The sequence below is a fragment of the Anopheles ziemanni genome, chromosome 2, assembly GCF_943734765.1.
Source record: "Anopheles ziemanni chromosome 2, idAnoZiCoDA_A2_x.2, whole genome shotgun sequence".
Taxonomy (NCBI): domain Eukaryota; kingdom Metazoa; phylum Arthropoda; class Insecta; order Diptera; family Culicidae; genus Anopheles; species Anopheles ziemanni.
The window spans coordinates 47,029,218-47,053,125 of NC_080705.1; the positions used below are offsets into that span (position 1 = coordinate 47,029,218).

Sequence of the window (23,908 nt, forward strand, 5' to 3'; positions counted from 1 at the left end):
GCATGGATATGCAGTCCTGCCGTACGGAAGGCTGTCAGGGGTGCACCCTAAAGTTCCTGGGTCGAGTTTGAATCGATTACGCGCAAGCTACCCGTGGTCCTTAGAAGAGTAAAGTTAAAGTAATATTTGTCTCTGCTCATAAGGGCGAATTAATTCTTAGCAGCCAATTCTCACTACTTTTGAATTTCTAACCCTACTGTTTAAAGTTCCATTCTCGTATTTTCGTGAAATGTTGTCAACCGCAGTTACAGGTGATTAAAACAATTTTTCAATCATGAAGCAATGTTCAATATTTACTTGTTATAAATTAATTTTCGATTTTTGTTGCATCTTAACCATTTCATGTGCATAGTACTTTGTAAATTAATGTCTACGCTTCGAGGATCGATATCCCTACACGAAACATTCATACGCTAAGTATGTATATGCAATACGAGAATGTATGCAAGCCTTTACCCTTGCATCTAATTAATAATATGATTGATGTTACAGTGAAGCAAATGTAGTGAAAAATTAAAGAGCTACATATTTCGGTTAAATAGTTACGGTGAAAAAAAGAGGCATCGGAATGAAAAATTAAATTTAAAAGTAAATGTGTTTTGTTTAGTGGTTGTATTACGGAGAGCTTACATTTAAGTCTAGGTGAAGTGTGTGCCTAAAAGAGAAAAAAAATGAGTGTAAAAAGTTTTTCAATGCAGTCCCAAAACACAACAAAGCGTTGAAGAAATGCACGAAAAAAAGTATCAAGGGAAAGAAAAGAAGTTCTAGAAGTGTGCCACAGCAGTAGTGGAAGAGTCTGTCGACACGCTGTCGACTCGCTGTGCTACGAAAAAATCATGAAAAAATAGCGTGAAAACAACGCATACTAGTGTACTGATCTTTGAAATTATGGTATGTGGAGTGGGGAGATAATAAAGAAGCAGCATTATCGTGTGCAGTGCGTTTTCGAATATAGGAAGCAAAGTAGCCGTAGAAAAAGGAAAAAGTGTTGAATAAAATAGTGGTGGTCTTGTCGAGTATATCCCTTCACCTACACATTCCTACATACACACACACACACACACACACACACACACTCACACACACACACACGACTCGCTGCGACGATTGACAAGTACAGTCAACTGGATCAAACGGAGTAACCGGATGAAAGCAGCAAACCTTACCTTTGAAGCAAAGTTTGTCAAGATCGTCGTGCACTACTCTCTCATAATCGTTGTCTTTTCACTTCCCTGTTCTGCTGTGTGTGCATGTGTGTGATTCTGGTCCCTGTGCAGTGTGTTGCTGTGGAATAGTGTAGCAACAGCGAAAGCGACCGCGAGCGTGGCTGCAAATATACACGGCTGCGTTCGGTCCTGTAATTTTGCGAACCTGATCGAAACGATGCGCTGATGATTTTATCGGCATGAGATGGAAGCAGCCGCCATTCGTTCAATGCAGCAGGTCGGGCCAACTGGTCAGCGGACCGAATCTGGCCCTTCGCCGCAGCCACCTCCGTCGGGAATGTCGTATCAGCAGCGTGGTCCAACGGCGACTGCTGCTCAAATTCACCGGTAAGCTAATTCATACATCCGTGGCGCATCACTACGATGCAACATGCTGTGCTGTTGTAGAATACTTGAATGTTATGCTTTGCCATTTAAATGGAGCAAATAAATGTTTGGGGGTCCGCGACAGCCGAGCGGTAGCGCTGGTTAGAAAATCGGCACATGAGCGCCGGGGCTCACCACCTCGACGGCGTGGGTTCGAATCCCATCCGAGACCGGACCCTCCCCTGTACGAGAGGACGTACAACAGGGAAACAAGTCTCGCAAGCCTTTAACGGGTAGGCATGACCAAGAGGTCGTTACGCCAAGAAGAAGAAGAAGAAAAAGAAATGTTTGCTGTTCAGGGTTCATTTATGCACTGCACAATTTATTTTTTTCTAGTAAGTTTCTCGTTTCCAATGGAAAAAGATATACTTTTTAATTTTAATTGTTTCTAACATATTACAAATACTTTGTCACGCTAACCTGGAGGATCACACAAATTAAAGGCTTTGAAGTTTTTTTTTCAAATTTCTGTCATGATGTTATTTAACAAGAAATGTGTTGAAATTGCCAAAACAATACCAAAAGAAGCATTGATAAATATGCTTACCGGAAGCCATTATGTATGTTTTAAGGCGTTGCAGATGACTCATCTCATTAGAAGAAGTACGTTAGAAAGAGATAGAGAAAGAAAGAGAAAGAGAAGACTTTAATTTTAATTTTTTTTTTATCTTCTTAAGTTGACCTCCATTACTCCAACTATCGAAAAATTCGCTTGTAATCCATACATCAGTATATTTTTTTCAGTTTTTTGGTCCACTTATTTATCGATTTTTTAACCTTTTGGTATCGTACAATTGACTAATACTTACCTGTCTAATCAGCTACCATTTTTCATATGTCCAAATGATGTAAAATCTCTCGCAGTCACAGTTTCACAGCGCACCAGTGCGGTTAGTAGTCCACTGTTGTCCTGAAACAGGTCGGTTGATGAGTAGTGTTGATCGAATGGAAGAAGAAGGAGAAGAAAAAGAAGAAGAAGAAAATGTCGCGAATAATCAGTCATTGCTTCGAAACTACGTTTAGTTCAGCTTAACTAGTTGTTGAACTACTAGAACTGGAATTAAGTGAACAAAGCAAAAGGCTTACGTTTGCTCAGGAGCATGTTGATTATCTTTATTGTTCTGGAAAAGGGTTCATGGATCTTACTTCTTAAATTACTGTTAGGGGTGGATAGGGTAATACGCACCCCTTAAGGAAAACTATAAAATTTTCTAACAACTTGGCTCTTGATTGTTGATTTTATCACTGAATTGAATTCATTAAGGTTCAAACTAGTTACCAGTTCAGGAATTTTTGCTTTTTTTGCTATGAAAAACGTTATTTTTTCAGTTTTGAAAAAGTTCAATTTTTTACCGATCTGTATCTGATTGAGGGAAAACGCTCCTTTGCTAGGGGTAATACGCACCAAAACAAAAGGGCAATACGCACCATAGCAAAGAGGCAATACGCACCACAACAAAGAGGCAACATCCACCGTCAAATAAAGATACAATTCATTCCTCAAAAAAAAAAAATTTTGGATCATTCAACCGATTTGTGAATTGCGAACCATTTCTGCCAAAGAAAGCAAACGTCATTCTAGTTTGTTTACAAACTGGTGCATTTTACCCCGACATACTGGGTGCATATTGCCCCCATTCATAGTTGAACACATATTTAACTAAAATATGAGTAAATCTGCATACTTACCGAAATTTTCATGAACAGTTTCAAGCACTGATTCTCAATTCACTAAATTTCGTATTCCTCGTGGGTAAATATCAATTTTTGCACCATTCCTTAGCGGAATGGTACGTCAAATTATAACAAAAACTGCCAGAGCTAAGAATGATTTTGTTTTGCGTTTATTTCGCGTTTCTGTTGATGTAGAGCTGTAAAACTCACAGGGTGGCCATATTTTAGTTTTATTTTACAGGGTGACTACTTTTTACGCGTCCAAAACTCGTTTTTCAAGGGAAATTGGAAAGGGTGCGTATTGCCTCAGGGGTGCGTATTACCCCAGCCACCCCTACTTCGGCTAAACGGTTGTAGTCTGGCATCTGAAACCGCTCACGGTCCTATCACGTTTCCTGTGTAATTTTGGTTCATTGGACAGAGCAATGTATTTGAAAACGAATGTTTCGTGTGGCATGCCTGATTGCATGTAGAGCTTCAAGATCTCTACATACATACAAACCATGGTAATTGGACTCTAAATACAAACCATGGTTCATGAAAAGCAGATACACATAGAGATACAGATACAGATAGAGATGTATCTACGCTAATTTTTTTTTTGAACAACGACTTTAACTTTGCAAAGTGCACCAAAGTCAGACTACACCTATGAAATGAACGGTCGAACCAAACCTATGAAATGAATGGTACTTCATCCACACATGGTAAACGATTTTCAATGCGAGAGTGGTTAATTAAAATGTAATAAATGAAAGATATAATGGAGCAAGCTTGACCTAACCGCTGGAAGGAAATGCCCTGAGAAACAAAAAGTCATTTAGTGCTTCCCATCATACACAAATATAAAATAAAATTTTGAAGCCTTAACATACAAAATTGCCAGTTTATTTTAAAGAATGAATTATTTGCCTAGAACTGTATTGAAACGTATGACTTGAAGTGCTCATATATTTTCCAATTAGACTTATACATTTTGGTTGTCCAAAAGTTATATTTTTATCTTACTGTTCATCTCCACATAGCACACCCTCCCCAGAGAAACTGAGCAACTCGGTTCCCGCAACAGACGAGAAACTCGTAGGAAACTGCCCGCTAGGCGATTTCGAGCAAATCGTCCTAAAAAACGTCCTATGTGACACAAACATCGAGCAGTTTTGTATGATGAGTAGGATGAAGTAGGACGACTGTCCTACCGTTTCGAAAAACGTCCTACATTTGTTTCATCCCCATACAAAAGAGTAGGACGTTTGTTCGCGCGTAGGACGTTTTAAGGACGATATTTCGAGCTGCCTAGTGGGTGGTAGGAAACTCTTGACCAAAGCCACTCGTTTTGACGTTTAATCACTGACGGATTAAGAAAATTCAAAAAAGAAGAGAAGAAGACTGAAACAAATGCCTGTCCACCTAGCGCACACAGGAAGCTCGAAACTCCTTACACTTTGACAGCAGTTTTACCAGTTTTCTAGCACATTTTCTTATGTGGAGATGAACAGTTATAGTTGTGGTTTCCAATATGCTGTGGGGTGTTATGGTACACGCGTTGAATGAATTGAGCTTGAACAAAAGTCTGATAAATTGGTCTTAAAAAATCAGTAGATATACCCATATTCCATTTGTATTTCATTGTGTTGTGGAAGATTTAACAGAAGCCGCTTCCCCGAGCTGTTGTTTTGCTGGAAGTGACTTTATGTTTTTTTTTATTTAAAACTTCTTTTAATGCTTAAGCTGATACATTTTACTAGTTTTCTGGAGTTTTCAGTTTAAACAACGAATATTAGAATTGAATATCATAAATGGACATTTTATTGGCATTTAATCGAGTTTGACGGAGTGAAAAACAAACAAAGTATTGTTGACAGATACCGGACCAGTCAAAAGGATTGATCAGGTAGTTCTAATGTTAACACAAATGCTCGTACAAAATTGTGTTAATGACTGAAATCTGATTTTCTCGCCCAATTGCAATATTAACAGGCTGATAATTATTTGGTCTGACACATAGAAAGCGCTAATAGATTTAAAACCACATAATTTTAAGTTTTTACTCCTCTTGAAACGAGTTGTGTCAAAATTTGATAGCACTCGGACAATAACCTAGTAAGCTAGAACATTTTGTGTGTCGCAACTTTTGTGTTTTTAGCAATCATGGAAAAGAAGCAATTTCGCGTGATGATAAAATATCTCCATCCCACCAAAATCAACCATCAAATACAGTTACAGAACCACCTCAAAAGAGGTGGTTAAAGACGAAAACATTAAAAAAAAAAACGCAAAATTATTAAAAGCAACTGTATTGTGAAGTTGATCGAGATAGCTGGTACCCTAAAGATATCTGAGAAACGTGTTGGACATATCATTCACGAGTATTTGGATATGAGAAAGCTCTGGGTGGGTGGGTGCCGCGCGAGCTCACATTTCACCCAAAACAACAACGAGTAAACAATGGCAATGGCTACGAATTGCTTCTTCACCCACCATATTCACCAGATCTGGCACCCAGCGGCTATTTCTTTTTCTCAGATCTCAAAAGGATGCTCGCTGGGAAGAAATTTTCGTCGGATGAAGAGGAGATCGCCGAAACTGTGGCCTTTTTTGGGGCAAAGGGCAAATACTACGGTACACCGGTACAAACACGGTATTGAAAAATTGAAAGCCGCTTTAATCGGTGTATCACCCTTGAATGTTGAATAAAAAAAAATTGTATGTGTATGATGAATAAAAAAAAATTTAAAAAAAATGTGTTTAACTATCATAGGATAAACAATTATCAATCCACTTGCCGAAGCGCGTATCAGCCGTAAAACATTTCCTTCGAATGAAAGTGTGTGCATCAGCAGTAGTGCGTACATGCTTAAACATTTTTGAATTAGCTTTTAAATGTTTGCTATATTTGCGTGTTTGTTTGTTAGCGTCTGTGAATCAAAACATTATTTTTATTTGGCAAGGCAGACTCACCTCGGGTCCAGCCTGGGTAGAATGTAATGTGCACTGGAAAGGCACCTATACATTGACAATTTCACACTAACGTATTCAACACATGCACAAGAGAACTAATGTGTATAGGTTTAGTGCGGGAGTTTTGGGTCCATACATGTAATTTTGGCCCACTAAAAAGGAGATAAATTATCACACTGATTTTTTTTCATCTAATTAACTTTTTTATGGTGTTGATATTGATTGATTCTTGTTAAATGCTAAATTTTGAACCGATTGTATCACTATTTTTCAAGAAAATCGTTCTTAATTAATTTCTTATTTCTTCTTTGACCTTTTTGCACATGTTAGAACAGTTTTTATCGCTAAAATGCAAATATGAGTTGGAAGAAGCTTTATGAATTGATGTTATCGGTAGAGGCTTAAACGTTCGACCACAGCATACACACATCTACAGGCGTGCATTTGAGTCATAAACTAAATTGTTGTTATTCAACACCACTAAGAATACAAAATGACTGTGTAGTTCCTACCGTATGCGTGATAATGTTTGCATCATTCAGTGATAATCAAATATCTATTATGTCTGCAACTAAGTTTAATAGAGATAAAGATTTCCATTCTTGGTTGTGTAAACACGGTATATTGGCAAGTACCAATACTGGATAACTAAACTTCTTTAAATTTTGGTTTTTAATTGTTTTATAGGGTGCTATTCCTCGAGTTTTGCTCCGCAGTAATATTCCTAGGGAGAAACGGATATTTATCACTGGCGACTCGTGTGGAATTGAGATCAAAAATAATTGAGGGTATTATGATCCAGTTCCGCGTTATTGCTCGAAAGTTTCCGCATATTCGCTCGAATAGCAACCTGGGTATTAATACAAGTATTCCAAGGTATATAAATATATAGTTTTCAACAATTTTTCTTTCTTTGATTTTTAATCAATTTTCAAAACGATCGAGTTATTGGTGTGTTTTATACTATGGCTAAATGGCTAAATAAATCAAAGTGACTTGTCAAAACACAACGTTGATATGAAAAGTGCATCCTGAATTATCATGTTCTTGGTAAATACCAAGATCTATAGATGCCACATATGCCTCGGAAACATACGGTCTGTAGAGATCCATCGACCAGGAGGTGCTTGAAACTGCTCGACGATAACGACGCGCGTCGTTTCGTATCCGCGCATCGTCTCGACACGTAGGTGGCGTCGTTTTGTATCGTCGAGACGGCCAGCAATTTTTTCGCTTTTTTCAAGGTGTTATTTACCTTTTGTATGGGCCAGCGTCGAGAAGTTTGTCGTTTCCGCGCTCCCAATCGTGATACCCTCAAATATCTACTTAGAAAGATCAGGTTTTGAGTGATTTTTCTTGTAAGAGTTCAAAGATAACGACGAATTTTGTCAGTGCGTTGAGTGAAAACTATTGCATGAAACAGCATCGTTTGACATTCGTGACTACCATTTTAATGTTTTCGACTCAAATAAACTTTTTTTAGGTGCCGAAACGTAAACAAACTGCTCTTCAACAAGTAGGAGATGACGGAGAAATATATAATTATGTTTTCAAAAAACGTTATAAATTTATTCTAAGTTCATTAAACCTAACCTAACCAAAACTAAATCTAACTTTGATAACAATCGCAAAACTGAACTTGCTCGCTCGGAGGTTCGAATGCAAAAAGGGACGATCGTGGTCTCTCGATGTCCCAGCTAGCTTCGCCGCGCGTGGCCGTGTTGCCAGTAACGACAATTAGTTTACTTAGGCTATTTATACCAGTTTATAATTCCTCCCGGGGGGAAAAAACGGACGTCCCCGGCCGAATAGTTAATGGTGAAGCCTAAATTGTACTTTTAATTCTCTTAATCTTACTCTTATGCCTTTTTGTTTGCCGTAAATTCTCAAATGTTCTAGGTTTAACGTTAACCGCTGCTGTTTTAATCGATCTTGGGTCTAATTTTTTTCGAACATTTGGCATTACATAAACTTCCTGATCTTCGTTTATCACGGGTGGTTGTTCTTTCCTATCGTTATTGTTTGTTTGTTTTTGTCGAGAGAGCTCTAGGCTGGTTCTAACTGATGAGAATATTTTCTCAACCTGCTCATGTATTGTTTTGGGATCTTTAACGTTTAACTGGTTGAAAATGATTTCGTTTGGACTGTAGCCCGTTGATGAGTGAACTGTAGCATTGTATAATGAAACTGATATTGGTATAAGTTCTGAAGTGTTTGAATTTTGGAATTTGTGTTTGTTCGTATTTAGAATTTCTATTATAGTGGAGTGAGTTTTTTCGACCTGTCATTACTTTCTGATAATGACACGTATTTTAGCGAAGTTCCTAAGTTGCTTAAAAATGTTTTGAACTGTACCGACGTAAATGTCGTTTCGTGATCGGTTACGATTTCAAGAGGGATTCCAAAACTACTAAAATTTTACAAGTGCTGCTTTAACATCTACTAAATTCTTGGATTCTATTGGGATCATTTGTGTAAATTTAGAAAACGAGTCGACCATTGACAGAAAACTTCGTGACTTCCATGACCATGAAGACATCTATGTGTAGACGCTCCATGGGTTTCCCAGTAGCCGGTCTCGGTGATATTTTGATATTATACGGCCTCCGTTCGTATTTGTGTGAATTACACACAGTGCATGTGTTCACCACAGCTTTTATCTGACAGCGCATCTTCGGAAAGAAATACGCTCTCTTCAGCTGGTTTTCGACTTCGTTAATTCCTCTGTGAGCTCTTTCGTGTTCCTTCGTGACCAATCTGTTTTGTTCCTCGACAGATGCCACGTCTTCGACTTGGAAGTGCGTTATTACAAAATAACCCGAGCTGCTAAAATGATTCTTAAAAGAAATTTGAATTAGATTCAGTAAATTTTCTGGAGCTAATATTGCTGTTTGTTTTCCATTATGATACTTTTTCAGGGTCTCTACTATTGCGGTTTCGTCAAAATTAGGTCTTTTTATAATTATTCTATTGTAAGTTGGAAAAGGTGTCTCCGAGACATCATCGGTTTGTTCCGAAATTTGATAGATTAGTTGGTTATGATAATAGTTTACAGGTCGTTCACTAGACTTTATAAAGTAAACATCTGACGTGTCTGCAGAGTGGACAGTTTCGTCAGACTCTTGGACGTTTACTTCGACGCCTTCAGCTTTCCTGCTAAGCGCGTCTGCTACGACATTAGCTTTACTTTGCTTATACTCTACTTTATACTGATAGTTTTCTAACTCTAATCTGCAATGTAGAATTCTATTATTTTTCAATGAACTTTTTATAAAGATTAGCGGTTTGTGATCCGTATAAAATAAAAATTCATTGCCTAGTAAGTACAGTTTTTATTTCCGAATAGCCCATATGATGGCTAGTGCTTCTTTTTCAATGGTCGAATAGTTCACTTCGGCCTTGTTCAAAGTTCTACTTGCGAATGCAAATATGTCGGATGCGTCTGTAGTCAAAATAAATGGAAGTTTAAAATCAGGATAAGCAAGTATTTGATCGGATGCTATTGTTTCTTTTAGTTTGTTAAATGCTCGACTGTACTCCGGATTGTTAGTGTTGATGGTGTTTTCCTTTTTCAAATAACTTGTAAGAGGTTTCGTGATTTTTGAGTAATCTTTTATAAAACGGCGATAATATCCAGATAGACCAAGGAATTGTCGTATCTGTTTCTCGTTGGTTGGTAAGGGCCATTCTAGAATTTTCTTGACCTTATCAGGGTTTGGTTTCACACCATCAGGAGAAATTATATGTCCAAGATATTCCGTTTGTTTTTTAGAAATTCACATTTATCTATTTGTACTTTAAGATTAAATTTCGAAAGACGTTCTAATACTTTGCTAACATTTTCCAGGTGGGTTTCAAGACTGCTTCCAACGATGATAATATCATCTAAATACACGAAACAGATAGATCCTATAAAGTCCGATAAAATATTATTCATTGCACGCTGGAATGTAGCAGGTGCATTCTTTAACCCGAAGGGCATTCTAGTAAACTCAAAATGTCCGTAACTTGTGGAAAATGCAGTTTTCTCTTGGTGATCAGGATGCATTTCAATCTGGTGGAAACCAGATTTAAGATCCAAGGTTGTGAAGTATTCGGATTTGTCTAAATTATCCTAGATATCTTCTATCTCGGGCATAGGAAATTTATCACTTATTGTTTTGTCGTTGAGTTTCCGATAATCAATGACAACGCGAACTTGTTTTTTTCCATCTGGGTTTTGTTTCTTGGGAACTACCCAAATTGGTGAGGAGTATGGACTTTTTGAAGGTTTAATGATGCCACTTTCAAGCATCTCTTTAATTTGCAATTCTACATCAAATTTGTATGCGTGCGGGTAGCGGTAATTTTTGGTGTAAACGGGCGATTCATCTATTGTATTGATCTTATGTTTGATTAAAGTTGTACTTGTTAGCTTTTCGTTAGTTTTCAGGAGGATATTTTCGTTTTTAATGATAATATCAATCAATCTATTTTTTTCTTGCTATCGTATGCAGGCAAATATGGCAAAAAATCGAAATCATCTATGTTATACTGGTTGTAAGATGATCCACGTGAAAATTTGATTGAATTGTTTCTTTGTTCTGAGGATCTACTTCTAGGTTATTGACCGACGATTTATTTTGTGTATACCTGCTCCTAAGGGAGGGATCAACTTCCATAGGTTCAGGGTGTGGTTGACTTTGTCTATTGGAATTCAAAAATTGTGGCTGATCCGGCTTACCCAGTTGCTTTGAAAACTGATTCGGTTGGTATTTAACGTATGGTATGAAGATGATGATGAAGGGCTATTGCTTTGAAAATTAGTTTTTTCTTGAAACTTGAACACATATCCAAAAAAAGGGTCTCTAAGACCAGCAATAAAAGCAGCTAAACCATCTTCATCGATGAATTTATTGATAACTGACCAGTTATCTTTATACTCTTTTGTCTGCTTAGCGGTCATTTTTATTTTTTGCACTATTTCCTGAGCTGTCTGATAATATTTATGGATATTCATTCCGTCTTGCATTCGGTGTTTCCATAGTTGACACTTGTACGTTGCAACCTCTTGGCGATCGCCCAAACTGTTCATCAAAATTTCTTTGATTTGTTGAAAGTCAGATGGATTGCCCGACATACAAAGAATGTCCTTTGGTCTGCCCTCTATCTTATTATTCACTGCCATGACATACATTTCATACACGCGGTCATCAACCCTGCCTTTGAATAGGTTCAACGTTTTCTCGACCGTATCAAGCCATGCGGTTAGCTGTTTGCGATTACCTTCGTACGATGGTAATGCTTTGATGGGATCGGGAATTTTGCAAACATTTTCGATGTTAATTGCTTCAATAGCCTGATCTTGTTGTGGCTCGGATATAGAAATGGGTGCTGTGCATTGATTTGATGCCAGTTGCTGGATCATTTGCATGAGCAATTCATGTCCATTTTGCAAACGAGCCATATTATCAGTTAGCTTTTGTAATTGATCTGCTTCCATTTTTTCTGAACTGGAGAGATTTTCTATTTTCGGTAGATCGATTTCTTTTAATGTAGTGGAATAATCTCCAGATGAGTCTCCACTCAAACTATCGGTTTCCGATAAGTCTTTTAGAAAAAAAAAGCTTGGTACGGAGTTTCGGTTTTCTCTCTCGTTTCTTTTCCACATAAAACAAAAGTAATATCGGTCGAGCTAATGCTTCGTGATCGTTTCGATCGACCACGTGCTTATCAAGCCTTCTGTAAATGCCGATAATAGAAAAAAAGAACAAAAGAATTATCTGGCAAGTCTATCTGGTAGTGCTTGCACAGAATCACGTGTGGACACAAACATTTCCGTTTATTACGGTCTATCTAGTAGTGCCGGATAAATTGAATACATTTTCACTTTCACTAATGAAAAAAATGTACTCACGTGCTTGTCCGATGGTACAATGTGTTAGGGAGGGTCCTCGAATCGAACAGCGAATATAATTCCTCAGCTGCCGACGCCAAAGCGGGTACTACTTGACGTGTGTAATATTTGATTACTTTTGCACTTTTTTCACCTAACTGTAGTCTACAGCGCCAATTATGTTTTCAAAAAACGTTATAAATTTATTCTAAGTCCATTAAACCTAACCTAACCAAAACTACATCTAACTTTGATAACAATCGCAAAACTGAACTTGCTCGCTCGGAGGTTCGAATGCAAAAAGGGTCGATCGTGGTCTCTCGATGTCCCAGCTAGCTTCGCCGCGCGTGGCCGTGTTGCCAGTAACGACAATTAGTTTATTAACCTTAGGCTACTTATACCAGTTTATAATTTTATACATACTTCCTACGGTAGGGCTAGATATCGTCGTTGTCTGTTTTAGTTTGTTTTCTCAGTGAATTTCAAATATAGAAGCGCCAAACTCGCTCAAGGTGCATAAAATACGTAACAAATATCATGCATTACTACGTCAAAATTCAACAAAATATTTTCGCCGAGTTTATGCCCCAATGTAATACATATTTCCAAACACTCTCCTACCTCTGTCGCGCTTTGCTTGAGCGATTGTTCTGCCGAAACTGGGCTACTTTTGAAACGGGACGCTATAGTCTAGATCGTGTGTTACCGTATATGAAATCGGTGCAAATTGATTTCGTTTTCTCGCAAAATTATTACGTCGCGTCGTTTGGCGCGTTGTTGTTTTGGTTTTTATTCGTCTATTGAAATGGGGATTTGTAAATGAGGCATTGCATTTTGTATTACTGTATATTCTGCACTCTAACTGCCACCATCATTTTTTTACCCATAGCGATTAAAATTGTAATAAATCACGAGTCCAAATTCACGTAATCGAATTATTACATCTCGATTAATCAACAAGCGATCACTTGATGATAAGTGTTGGATATATTTGGATGAGTGGCAGAAAAGAGGTTTGCTACACGTACACGTTTTTCTATGGAAGGAGGACAAGATTACATCAGATCAAATTGCGAAAATTTTTATATCGAGGTTCGATAGTGCCTGCGGGCTCTGCATCCCACTTCGTTTGTATGAAAAAACCAGCTTCATATTATATTGACCTATCTTGTGTAAGGCATTCAAAACACGCACGAATGTTGAGTATTTAAGTGAAATAAATCCAATAAGGGGGTCCGCGACAGCCGAGCGGTAGCGCCGGTTAGAAAATCGGCCCATGAGCGCCGGGGCTCACCACCTCGACGGCGTGGGTTCGAATCCCAACCGAGACCGGACCCTCCCCTGTACGAGAGGACTGACTATCCACGTACAACAAGGAAACAAGTCTCGTAAGTCCTTAACGGACAAGCATGACCAAAGAGGTCGTTACGCCAAGAAGAAGAAATCCAATAAGATCGAGTATTTAAGTGAAATAAATTCAGTGAAATAGATCGAAAAAGTTTGCAAATATGTTGCCGGAAGCGATGTGGCTACTTTTGGCATTGAAGGAAATAAGTAAGCATAGAATGAGTTCGACACATTGTTTGCATCCTGCAGTTTTTATTTTTTATTTCAGTTTTCAGTTTGTTTGGAGGATTGTAAAAAATGTACCGAGAACACCAATGTCAGGAGTTACAGTAAGCAAAAAAATCACAACTAACAAGATTTATGAGTTTTTTCTACTGACGGCAGCGATCTGGTTCCGAGATCTTTTATTCGCAGTTACTTTGATGTTATATATTGAATGGATCATCGGAGGAATGGTTATACTAAAACAAGGTTATCCAGCACATGGAAATCCCGGTGTGTTGCCTTCTTACGTTTCGACAAATTTACACAACCTACCCAAAACGACTACTTTCAGTTTTTTTGAACCATTCCGTACTGTGACGGGTATGGTATGTGCAACTTTTCGAGAAGCATGTTACAATGCCTGTAACATTATAATCACTGGTATCGATGAACGATCTGCAAGAACTGAAGTTTCTACTTTTAACACAATGATCCTTTCGATATCTCAGCATAAAAAAGGCCAATGAAGGGATACAAGTCAATTTGCATGTTCCATTTGCTATTGACTTAATTTCATAAGCCAACCCCGAATTGTCGGATTAGAGTTGTACTGGATCATGAATTGTAACGTGAGCTTTTCAAATACTAAAAATTTGACTTTGCGCGAATGTTGCTGCAAATCTGTTCAGAGCCGTAAAACTTTTTTCTACAGGACAGCTAAGAAACAGAAATGAACAAATTCCCCCTGCTATCTGCTAATGCGCTTCAACTGCGATCGTCGGATCCCGATAGCTCGCTTGTAAGCGGGAAGTCAGCAGTTCAGCAGCTGAAGCAGATTGATGAAAAAAAAAAACAAAAAGCTACACCCACACACTTGAACATTTGAAAATCGAATAATTTTTTCACTTTGAGTTAAGTTATCTTCTTCTTCGAAGCAGCTAGCGACACGAAACTGGACAGCGGACTTCTCCAACCATTTTTCTATGCGAATATGCAAAAAAAGGAACAAAAAAAAAATTATGGGACACGAATGGAGATTGTGGGGGGTTGCCAAAACAAATGGACAGTTGTAGATCAACCACATCTTAGAAATTCAAGCTGAATGTTTGGGATCGTTGTCCAGATAAAATCCAAAGTTGTTCGTGATGCGTAGTTTTTCAACACTCGCATGCACATTTTCGTTAATATTAATGCAATAAATTGCATCCATGTTTCCACGAATGACATGCAGTTTTCCTAACTCCTTGGCAGCCATACAACACCAAATCATTATGGATCCACCCTTCTTGATTCGCAGTCTTTATGGTGAACTTTCCATCGTAAGATTTGCCAGTTTTCCTCCTTACATATTGGCAGTTATCTGATGCATAAAGGTTTTTTGTGTGTTACGTTTCTAAACAAAACCTGTCAACATAATTAAACCTAGCTACAACATGTTTTTTTGAGAAATTTTAAGTAAAATAAAAGTGACCTTGGATCAAAATTTTACTTCTTTATCCATCAGTGGCGTCTCGTGAGAAAATGAGATGGTTGTGTACCTTAAAAAAAAGTAATACCTACTTGGGTAAACCATATAACGCTACTAAATGAATCTACCTGAAAAACGAGGTTAATATCTCATCTACGATGTCCTGCTCAATGTCGATGCACAAATTGACTGGCAATTTCACGCTAAATAGAACAATTGGATGAAAAATCTTTCGAATGAAAGTGTGTGCACCAGCAGTAGTGTCCAGTCCAGCGTGCCTGCTTCGATGTTTTTTAATTAGCTTTAAATTGTTGGCTATATTTGCGAGTTTGTTTCTTCGATTTTATTCCAAAGTTTTATTTTCTTCCAAATTTACTTCACGAACGTCAATATCTACTCGATGAATATATCCGCGGTTAGTCAATGTCTGTGAATCAAATTCTTATTTGGCAAGTCAAACTCACCTCGGGTCCGCCCTGGGTACAAATATAATGTGCACAGGAAAGGCACCTATGTACATATACATTGAAAATTTCACACGTATTGGACGCATTCAACAGCAGATGCATACTCTCATATGAGTACCATTGGCAAAATCACCATATTGAGAAAAAAACGATTGAACATTTTTACATTAGATAATGTTTTGCGGGGTCCGCGACACCCTACCGGTAGCGCCGGTTAGAAAATCGGCCCATGAGCGCCGGGGCTCACCACCTCGACGGCGTGGGTTCGAATCCCAACCGAGATCGGACCCTCCCCTGTACGAGAGGACTGACTATCCAATCCACGTACAACAGAGAAACAAGTCTTGTAAGGCCCTAACGGGCATGCATGACCAAGAGGTCGTTACACCAAGAAGAAGAATGTTTTGCTGTTATTGGTGATTAAAAATCGATTATTTATTGATCGCAACTATTGTATTGTAACATAATCATTTTGCTGAGAATGACATCTTTCTCTATAATTATAAAAATGAATGTTTGTATGTTCGTGATGCTAAAACTCAAAATCGTTTGGACCAATCTGGATGACGGCTTCGTATGATTTGTTCCTTTTTACCCAAGGAAGGGTAAGGAAAAAAGAGAATTTGAAAATTACCAAGGAAAAGCCGGAAAATGGGAAAATTTGGTAAAAACGGCTTTTTTCATATAAAAAAAAATTATTTAGCTTCTCTAATGAAAACTAAAAAATGGTTGGACTTATTACAATGAAGTCTTCTTATGGCTTATTCATTTTGGTCCAACTAAGGTTGAGAAAAATGAAAAGTTTGAAAATTTTCAAGGAAAAGCCAGAAAATATAGAAAAAAAATCGATAAAAGGTTTTTTCCATAAAAGTAATTATCTATATCTATAACAATGAATGCTAAAATCTGCTGGAACCTTGACCATTGGTACGACCAATCTTTGTATGATTTGTTCCTTTCACCTTAGAAAGGTTTAGAAAAAAAAAGAAAATTTGAAAATTCCCAAGAAAAAGCCGGAAAATTCGAAAATTTGTAAAAACGGGTTTTCCCATATAAAAAAAAGTTTCCACAACGGATACTGAACAACGACTGGACTAATTCGTATGAAGCCTTCTGGTGGTTGATTTCTTTTGACTCAATTAAGAATTTATTAGGATGAATATTTTTAAAAATTTCTAAGAAAAAGGAAGAAAACTAGAAATCTCGAAAAAGGGTTTCCATGTAATAAAATCAAATATACGATACGGGAACTGTGGAAAATCCTCAAGTCTATGCTGAAGCCAGAGGATAAGCCTGGTTTAAGTGTAACATTTGAAGGATGCGCCATTTTTGAGGAAAGCACCATTGCTGAAAGATTTAACACTTTTTTTGTTAATAGTGTCAACTCTATTCATCAAAGTATTCCTTCCGTGGCTGAACCTTTGGCATTGAGACCAAATAGTAACCCAAGACAACAATTCAGGTTCGAACCAATATCGATTGAAAAGCTCAAATCGATTTGTTTTAGCTTAGAGAACAAGGCTGGAATTAGCAAAGTGAATGCTCAGGTACTGCGTGACTGTTTCCATGTAGTTGGGGGGGTCCTTCTTTCACTGATCAACCAATCATTGGAGGAGGGTATTTTTCCTGACTCGTGGAGGGAGTCTCTAGTAGTGCCAATTCCTAAAGTGTCAGGAGCCACCAATGCGGAAGAGTTTCGTCCGATTAACATGCTTCATATACTTGAAAAGGTGTTGGAACTTGTTGTCAAACAACAACTTGTCCAGTATCTTGACAGGAATAACTTGCTGGTGGAGGAACAGTCGGGCTATAGAGAAGGACATTCTTGTGAATCTGCGCTGAACCTTTTATTAGCTAAGTGGAAGGAGTTAATGGAGCGAAAACAACCGATTGTTGCAGTGTTCTTGGATTTAAAACGGGCGTTTGAAACGATATCGCGACCTTTGTTATTGGAAACAATCAAAAGGTTCGGTATCGATGGAGTTGAGTTCGAATGGTTCGCATCTTATCTCAGTGGAAGAACGCAACGAACAATTTTCATGAACTGTTGTTCAAACCCTGTCGAAAACACCCTTGGGGTTCCACAAGGAAGTGTTCTTGGTCCAGTGTTGTTTATTATGTATATAAACGACATGAAAAAGGTTTTACAGTCATGTGAAATCAATCTTTTTGCGGACGATACAGTCTTGTTTGTCTCGCGGAAAGATTTAAAACAGACCAAGGAGCTTTTGAATGTCGATTTAGATGCCTTAGATGGTTGGTTAAAATACAAGAAATTGGCCTTAAACATCAAGAAGACCAAATTCATGGTATTGTCTTCGAGACAAATTACTGACCAATCAGCTATTGTCATCAATCAGGAACCAATCGACAGAGTCTCCCAGATAAAATATCTGGGAGTTATATTAGACGAAAAACTGTCTTTTGGGCCTCATATTGACAATGTTACCTCAAAAGTGGCAAAAAAGTGTGGTGTGATTAGTAGATTGGGCAACAATCTGAATTTTTTCGGAAAAGTTCAGCTCTACAAATCGTTAATAGCACCGCACTTTGATTTCTGTGCATCAATTTTATTTCTCGGCAATCAAACACAGTTACAGAGACTGCAGAGGTTGCAAAACAGAGTCATGCGAATGATTTTGTGTTGCGGCTGGTATACTCCTTCGGTTGTTATGCTCGACGTCTTACAGTGGATGTCGGTCAAGCAGCGGATAGTGTTCCAAACTGTAGTCTTTGTGTACAAAATTTTGAAAGGCCTGGTACCAACGTATTTGGGGGAAAGGATAGTGGTTGGGTCTGACGTGCATCGGTATAACACTCGTAGTGCCGGTGAGCCGAGACTTCCCAGCTATCTGTCTGGAAACGCCCGAAATTCGTTGTTTTTTAAAGGAGTACAATGGTACAACAGGATGCCGAGAGAGATTAAACAAGCGCGAAATCTAAGGGAGTTCAAACGCCTATGCGCCGTATACGTGAAGCAGGTGGTCTGACGCTGTGCTTGTAATGTATTTAGTAAATGTTGTAGTTTTTGAGCCCCGTAGTATTGCATTTGTCAACACGGTCTTTGACTATGGTGATGATGAGTAAAAAAATGAACAGGGACTTTTTATTTTTATTATTTAATTTAACTTAATAGAATGAATGAGTCTACATAGTTTTGAGACACGTGCGCGTAAATGAGGACAATTGGTGGACATGGCTGTACGAAAAGAACTAGTAGTATCTACACATCTCGCTGTAGTTGGGTCCCTTTCTGTTCTTGATAGTGGCACCACATTATCAACCAATGGTAATTGGCGGTGTGAACTACAAACAGAGCAGAAATACCCTTTTACACTCCGGAAGGTGGTGCCTCGTTAACCTTGGGGGACTCGGCGATTTACCTTTCGAGGTGATTGCTCGGGACCGTTGTACGCAAGGAACAAGATCAGGTCCCTTAAGTAGTACTGGTGGGTTTCACCACACTATCAACCATTGATAGCTGGCGGTGTTAACCAAAACTGTGCGAAAATACCTGCCCTACTCCGGAAAGTGGTCCCCTTTTGCTAGTTGGGAAATCTAAGATGTACCTCTTTGTGCAATTGATGGCGACCGTTGTATGAATGGAGCAGAGATGGATGCGATTGTTCTGGAGAGTAATGCCCCAATGCCCCCTCTCGTTTGATGATTTATATTAAATATCGCAAGATACTTTCGTCCCTCTCAAACCTATGTAGGGGTAAGCGGTGGGACTCATCATCATCATCTATTTACAACTATAACTAAGAAACTCAATCTTAACGATGTTGTGTTTGGGTTTGGGATGATGTTTGGGCCAAACAAAAATGAAAAAAAAAAAAAAATTGCAAATGAAAATTAGAATTGTCGAGTTAAATCTGTGCTGGATCGTGAATTGTAACGTGAGTGTTGCTATTTTGCAATACGCTTCATCGAAAATTGAACTCATAACAAATCTTTATCTGAACTTCGCACATAGTATCGAAACTACGAATGGTTGAGTGAGTGCGCGTGCAGTTCTGGCTGCTTTTAAAAAACTGATGCCATTGGACCATTGCCCTCATATAAATTGTTTGATGTAAGTGAAGAAGTCAAGAAACGTTTAGCATAATTTTATAACATTCTTTGGATTTGTCTGATATGCCGTTTCCTAAAGATGGATCTGCTATTGATATGTGTCAACATCAATGAACATAAGGGACTTCCTTTGAGTTCCAATGCTTTGTTATTTCGGGTTATTAAAATTAACCCGCGGGTTGATTAATTAAAATTGTTAGCGGGTTATTAAAATTTGACGAGGCGAAGTTCGTTGGGTCAGCTTGTTTTATATAAAATACACGTTTTTAATATTAAAATAGTGAAAATAAAATATATGGGACACGATATGCGGGTACTTTCGAAGGCGAAAGCAAAAGTACTCGCATATGAGTCCCATCCTATAGCATACTTCGTTTACTTTGCTCGTCAAAACATCGATGTTCGGGTTTACATTCCATACGGATATTTGCACTTTAACAGTGTATAATTCGTTAAAAACACTTGAATTACAACCATTTGTTGATTATTTTAGTTACTGTACATTAAAAAATTGTTGAAGTTTCAATAACTAGGACTTCCTGGATAAACAAATGCTGAACAAGATTGTTGATTTTTGAAACATTTTCGTCCGCTTTTGAAGCTGTGGGGAGCCCAGAACGAGGTTGACCTCAGTTTCACTTGGCCATCTCACAAAATCGCCGAAAAAACTAAAACCGTTGCAATGAAAAAATTCTCAAAGACTAGCGGATGCACTCACAGAAACTAAACTTTGCATACTGATCAAGAACATGTTAAGCTTTTAAAAAAAAATATTGAACCCGATCCCCTTTCCCCCCTCTTCTCCCTACAACCCGATTCCCGTTACTTTTGGGTATATTGCTATTGGGTATATATTACCCTCGTATATTGAAAATGGGTCATGGGGCTAACTCAAAAGTGATCAAATGAGACTGATATGCGAATATGGGCAGTGCACGGGAGAACTAATGTTACATACATGATTAGCTAGTGCACTGGCAGAAGTGCCCACCCGTAAAAAAACTGATTGACTTTTCTACAGGATTTATACTTTTGCCAATAAGAAAACTAGTGCTTCTTCACCGTTCGTAATGAGAATGGTATGAGACTGTGGTTAAGAGAACTGTTCTTATTTGATTAAAGATGCTTGTTTGTAGCAGCGGTGCACCAGCAGAAGTGCCCAGCGCAGTGTTGTAAAGCGTTAAGTAGATTTTGAACGCGACTGTTGCGACTGGAAATTACAATACCATAACTAAACAAAAAATGTTGTGATTCATTTTATAAATTCATGACTATGCAGTGAACAGGTTGCTCAGGTGGACGAGACGCCACTGTTATCCATGCATAATAGGGTTTTTCAGATGATATCATAACAGTACCAGTATTTATTCCAACTGCAGCACATGATATTTCGACGGCATCAGTTAATTTTATAACGCAATCATGTTTATTATAACTTTGTCAGTTTTAAATCAGAATGCACGATGGAGCGAAGCCGGGATAAAAATCAAAAATTTATTTTTGGATTTCAGAAAAATGAAATATGTTTTCTTAAACTACAAGATGAAACTAAGAAATGACGCAAAAACTAGAGCCTCTGTTCTTCCAGATTCTGAGAAACAGCCCGTCAAAGTCAAGATTTGTGAAAATATTGCGTGAAAAATTGAAAAAAATCCATCAAATTTGAAGGTCTGTAACTCCTATAATAATGGCCGGAATCGAATTTCAAGCACAGTTTTGGAAAGGTATATTATCATGCTTTAAAATGGTTGACAGTTTAAGTAAATTGAAATTGAATGTCACAAAATATTAAGAATTGTTTCGCAAAACTCCTAGAATTTTTTTCATTTTTCTGTTTTTAGCCTTACGCCATTGCTAAGGATTGTAAAAGATTGTAATATGTTGCATACCCACTTATAGTCTAGGTTATTTTGTAACAATAAATGATGGTGTTTTTTGCATATACGCGCGAACTTTACCTGTTTTTTTGAACTTCGTATGTGAAGCTTATAGTTTATCACATACTAGGCGTCTCCATCATGCCATATGCACCATCATGTGTGGTAAGAAATATTTGAAATTCTCATTCAATGAAAAATGTGAAGCAGGGTAGTGGTTGAACATCATGTAAAAGGGGAAAGACAAGCCAAGTCACTGGCAAAGAATGAAATTTGGTTTGGTTTGCTTTGAATGTATCAGGTCGCTTTTACTTGTTCTACAGCTCACAAACCCACCTTTTTATACACAAAATTCTTCGGAATAATGTACCCTACACTAACACTTAATTCTGCTTGTACCCTTATCCATCATATACGTTTTGATATCATAAACGTTTTGAAAAACTATGCTTTTTGCAAGGAAAACATTAGGTATGCGTTAGAGTTCATTGAAAGTAAAGTAAGCATCAAACCGTAAGCATCAGTCACACTGCGTGTAGAATAATTGAAATACAAAAAGCTGAAATCTTGCGACACCTTGCATCTTCTTTGTGTGATTCACTAAGCGTCGTATTATTGTGCTCGTGGGGCATTGGCGAATCTAGTGGACACAGCATTTACAATCAACCGTTTCATGGTTCCGGCGAAAATACTGCATCGGACAGTGTTTTACTAGTATCGGCATTAACGCCTATCCGCCTTTCGTTCATTAGTGATGATTCAGATAATATCTGGATAAACTTGATGCCCCAAAGTGTTAGGATTTGTAGGCCAATTGTTATCGAGTTTGCGAAAGAGTCAAATGATAAAGTTAAACAAACAGTAGACGAAATCAAAAGCCAAATAACCATGTTAGTTCCTTATACAATTCAGCTAAATGAAACAAATTATGTGGCAGTAAACTATTCATATTACATGAGTTCCTTCTCTTGACAGGCATGGTCATGCCTGCCCGTTAAGGGCTTACGAGACTTGTTTCCCTGTTGTACGTGGATAGTCAGTCCTCTCGTACAGGGGAGGGTCCGTTCTCGGTTGGGATTCGAACCCACGCCGTCGAGGTGGTGAGCCCCAGCGCTCATGGGCCGATTACATGAGTTTAATTGATGGAAATATTTTGGTATATTTAACCGACACTCTGTCTATGCAAACATGTTGCATATGTGGTGCAAAACCAACAGAAATGAACAGTGTAGAGCACTTAGAAAATGGATTTATTCCAAATCCTGAGAATTTTTCTTATGCAGTGGCGTCTCGTGAGAAAATGAGATGATTGTGCACCTTCAAAAAAGTAATACCTTCTTAGGTAAACCATATAACGTGGTTTATTAGAACCAGAACGACACGACACACGAGGACGAATTTGGTCAGGATGTTAAGTGAAAGAATAGTTTGAGGAACCGTGAATGGTCTATTTAGTTCTGCAATCTTTAATTGCTACTAAACGGATCTACATGAAAAAAAAACGAGTTTAACAGCTCCTCTACGATGCTCAATGTTGATGTATAAATTTACTGGTAATTTCACGCTAAATAGAACAATTGCATAAACAATCTTTCGAATGAAACTGTATGCACCAGCAGTATTGCCCAGTCCAGCGTGCCTGCTTAGACATTTTTTAATTAGCTTCAAATTGTTGGCTATATTTGCGTGTTTGTTTCTTCGATTTTATTCCAAAGTTTTATTTTCTTCCAAATTTACTTCACGAACGTCAATATCTACTCGATAGATATATCCGCGGTTAGTCAATGTCTGTGAATCAAATTCTTATTTGGCAAGTCAGACTCACTTCGGGTCCGGCCTGGGTACAATCAAATGTGCACAGGAAAGCCACCTATACATCGACAATTTCACATGGACGCATTCAACACATGCACGAGAGAACTAATGTGTACATATACGATTGGCTAGTGCTCTGGCAGAAGTGCCCACCCGTAAACAAAACTGATCGACTTTCCAACTGGATTTTAACTCTTACTAATAAGAAAACTAGCGCTTCTTCACCGTTCGTAATGAGAATGGTATTATGAGACTGTGGTTAAGAGAACTGCTCTCATTTGATTAAAGATGCTCGTTTGTAGCAACGGTGCACCAGCAGAAGTGCCCAGCGCAACGTTGTAAAGCGTTAAGTAGATTTTGAACGCAACTATTGCAGGTGAAAATAACAATACCATAACTAAACAAATAATTTTTTGATTCTTTTTATAAATTCTTGACTGTGCAGTGCACAGGTTGCTCAGGTGGACGAGACGCCACTGATCTTATGGAATATCTCCACTGTGCTCTTGGATGAGATTTTTCGAATGCTTGCTTCACATTTCGTACAGATTTGAATT

General features: G+C 38.1%; 1 protein-coding gene across 1 annotated transcript in view; it reads left to right on the forward strand.

The window, feature by feature from the left end:
* The first annotated feature begins 541 nt into the window (after nucleotides 1-541).
* LOC131293678 (uncharacterized) overlaps nucleotides 542-23,908 on the forward strand; it is a 94,767-nt gene continuing 71,400 nt past the window's right edge. Inside the window, exon 1 of the mRNA XM_058321753.1 lies at nucleotides 542-1,553. Within this exon, the coding sequence (XP_058177736.1) occupies nucleotides 1,411-1,553 (143 nt within the window). The 5' untranslated portion in view covers nucleotides 542-1,410. The remainder of the gene's footprint in view (nucleotides 1,554-23,908) is intronic.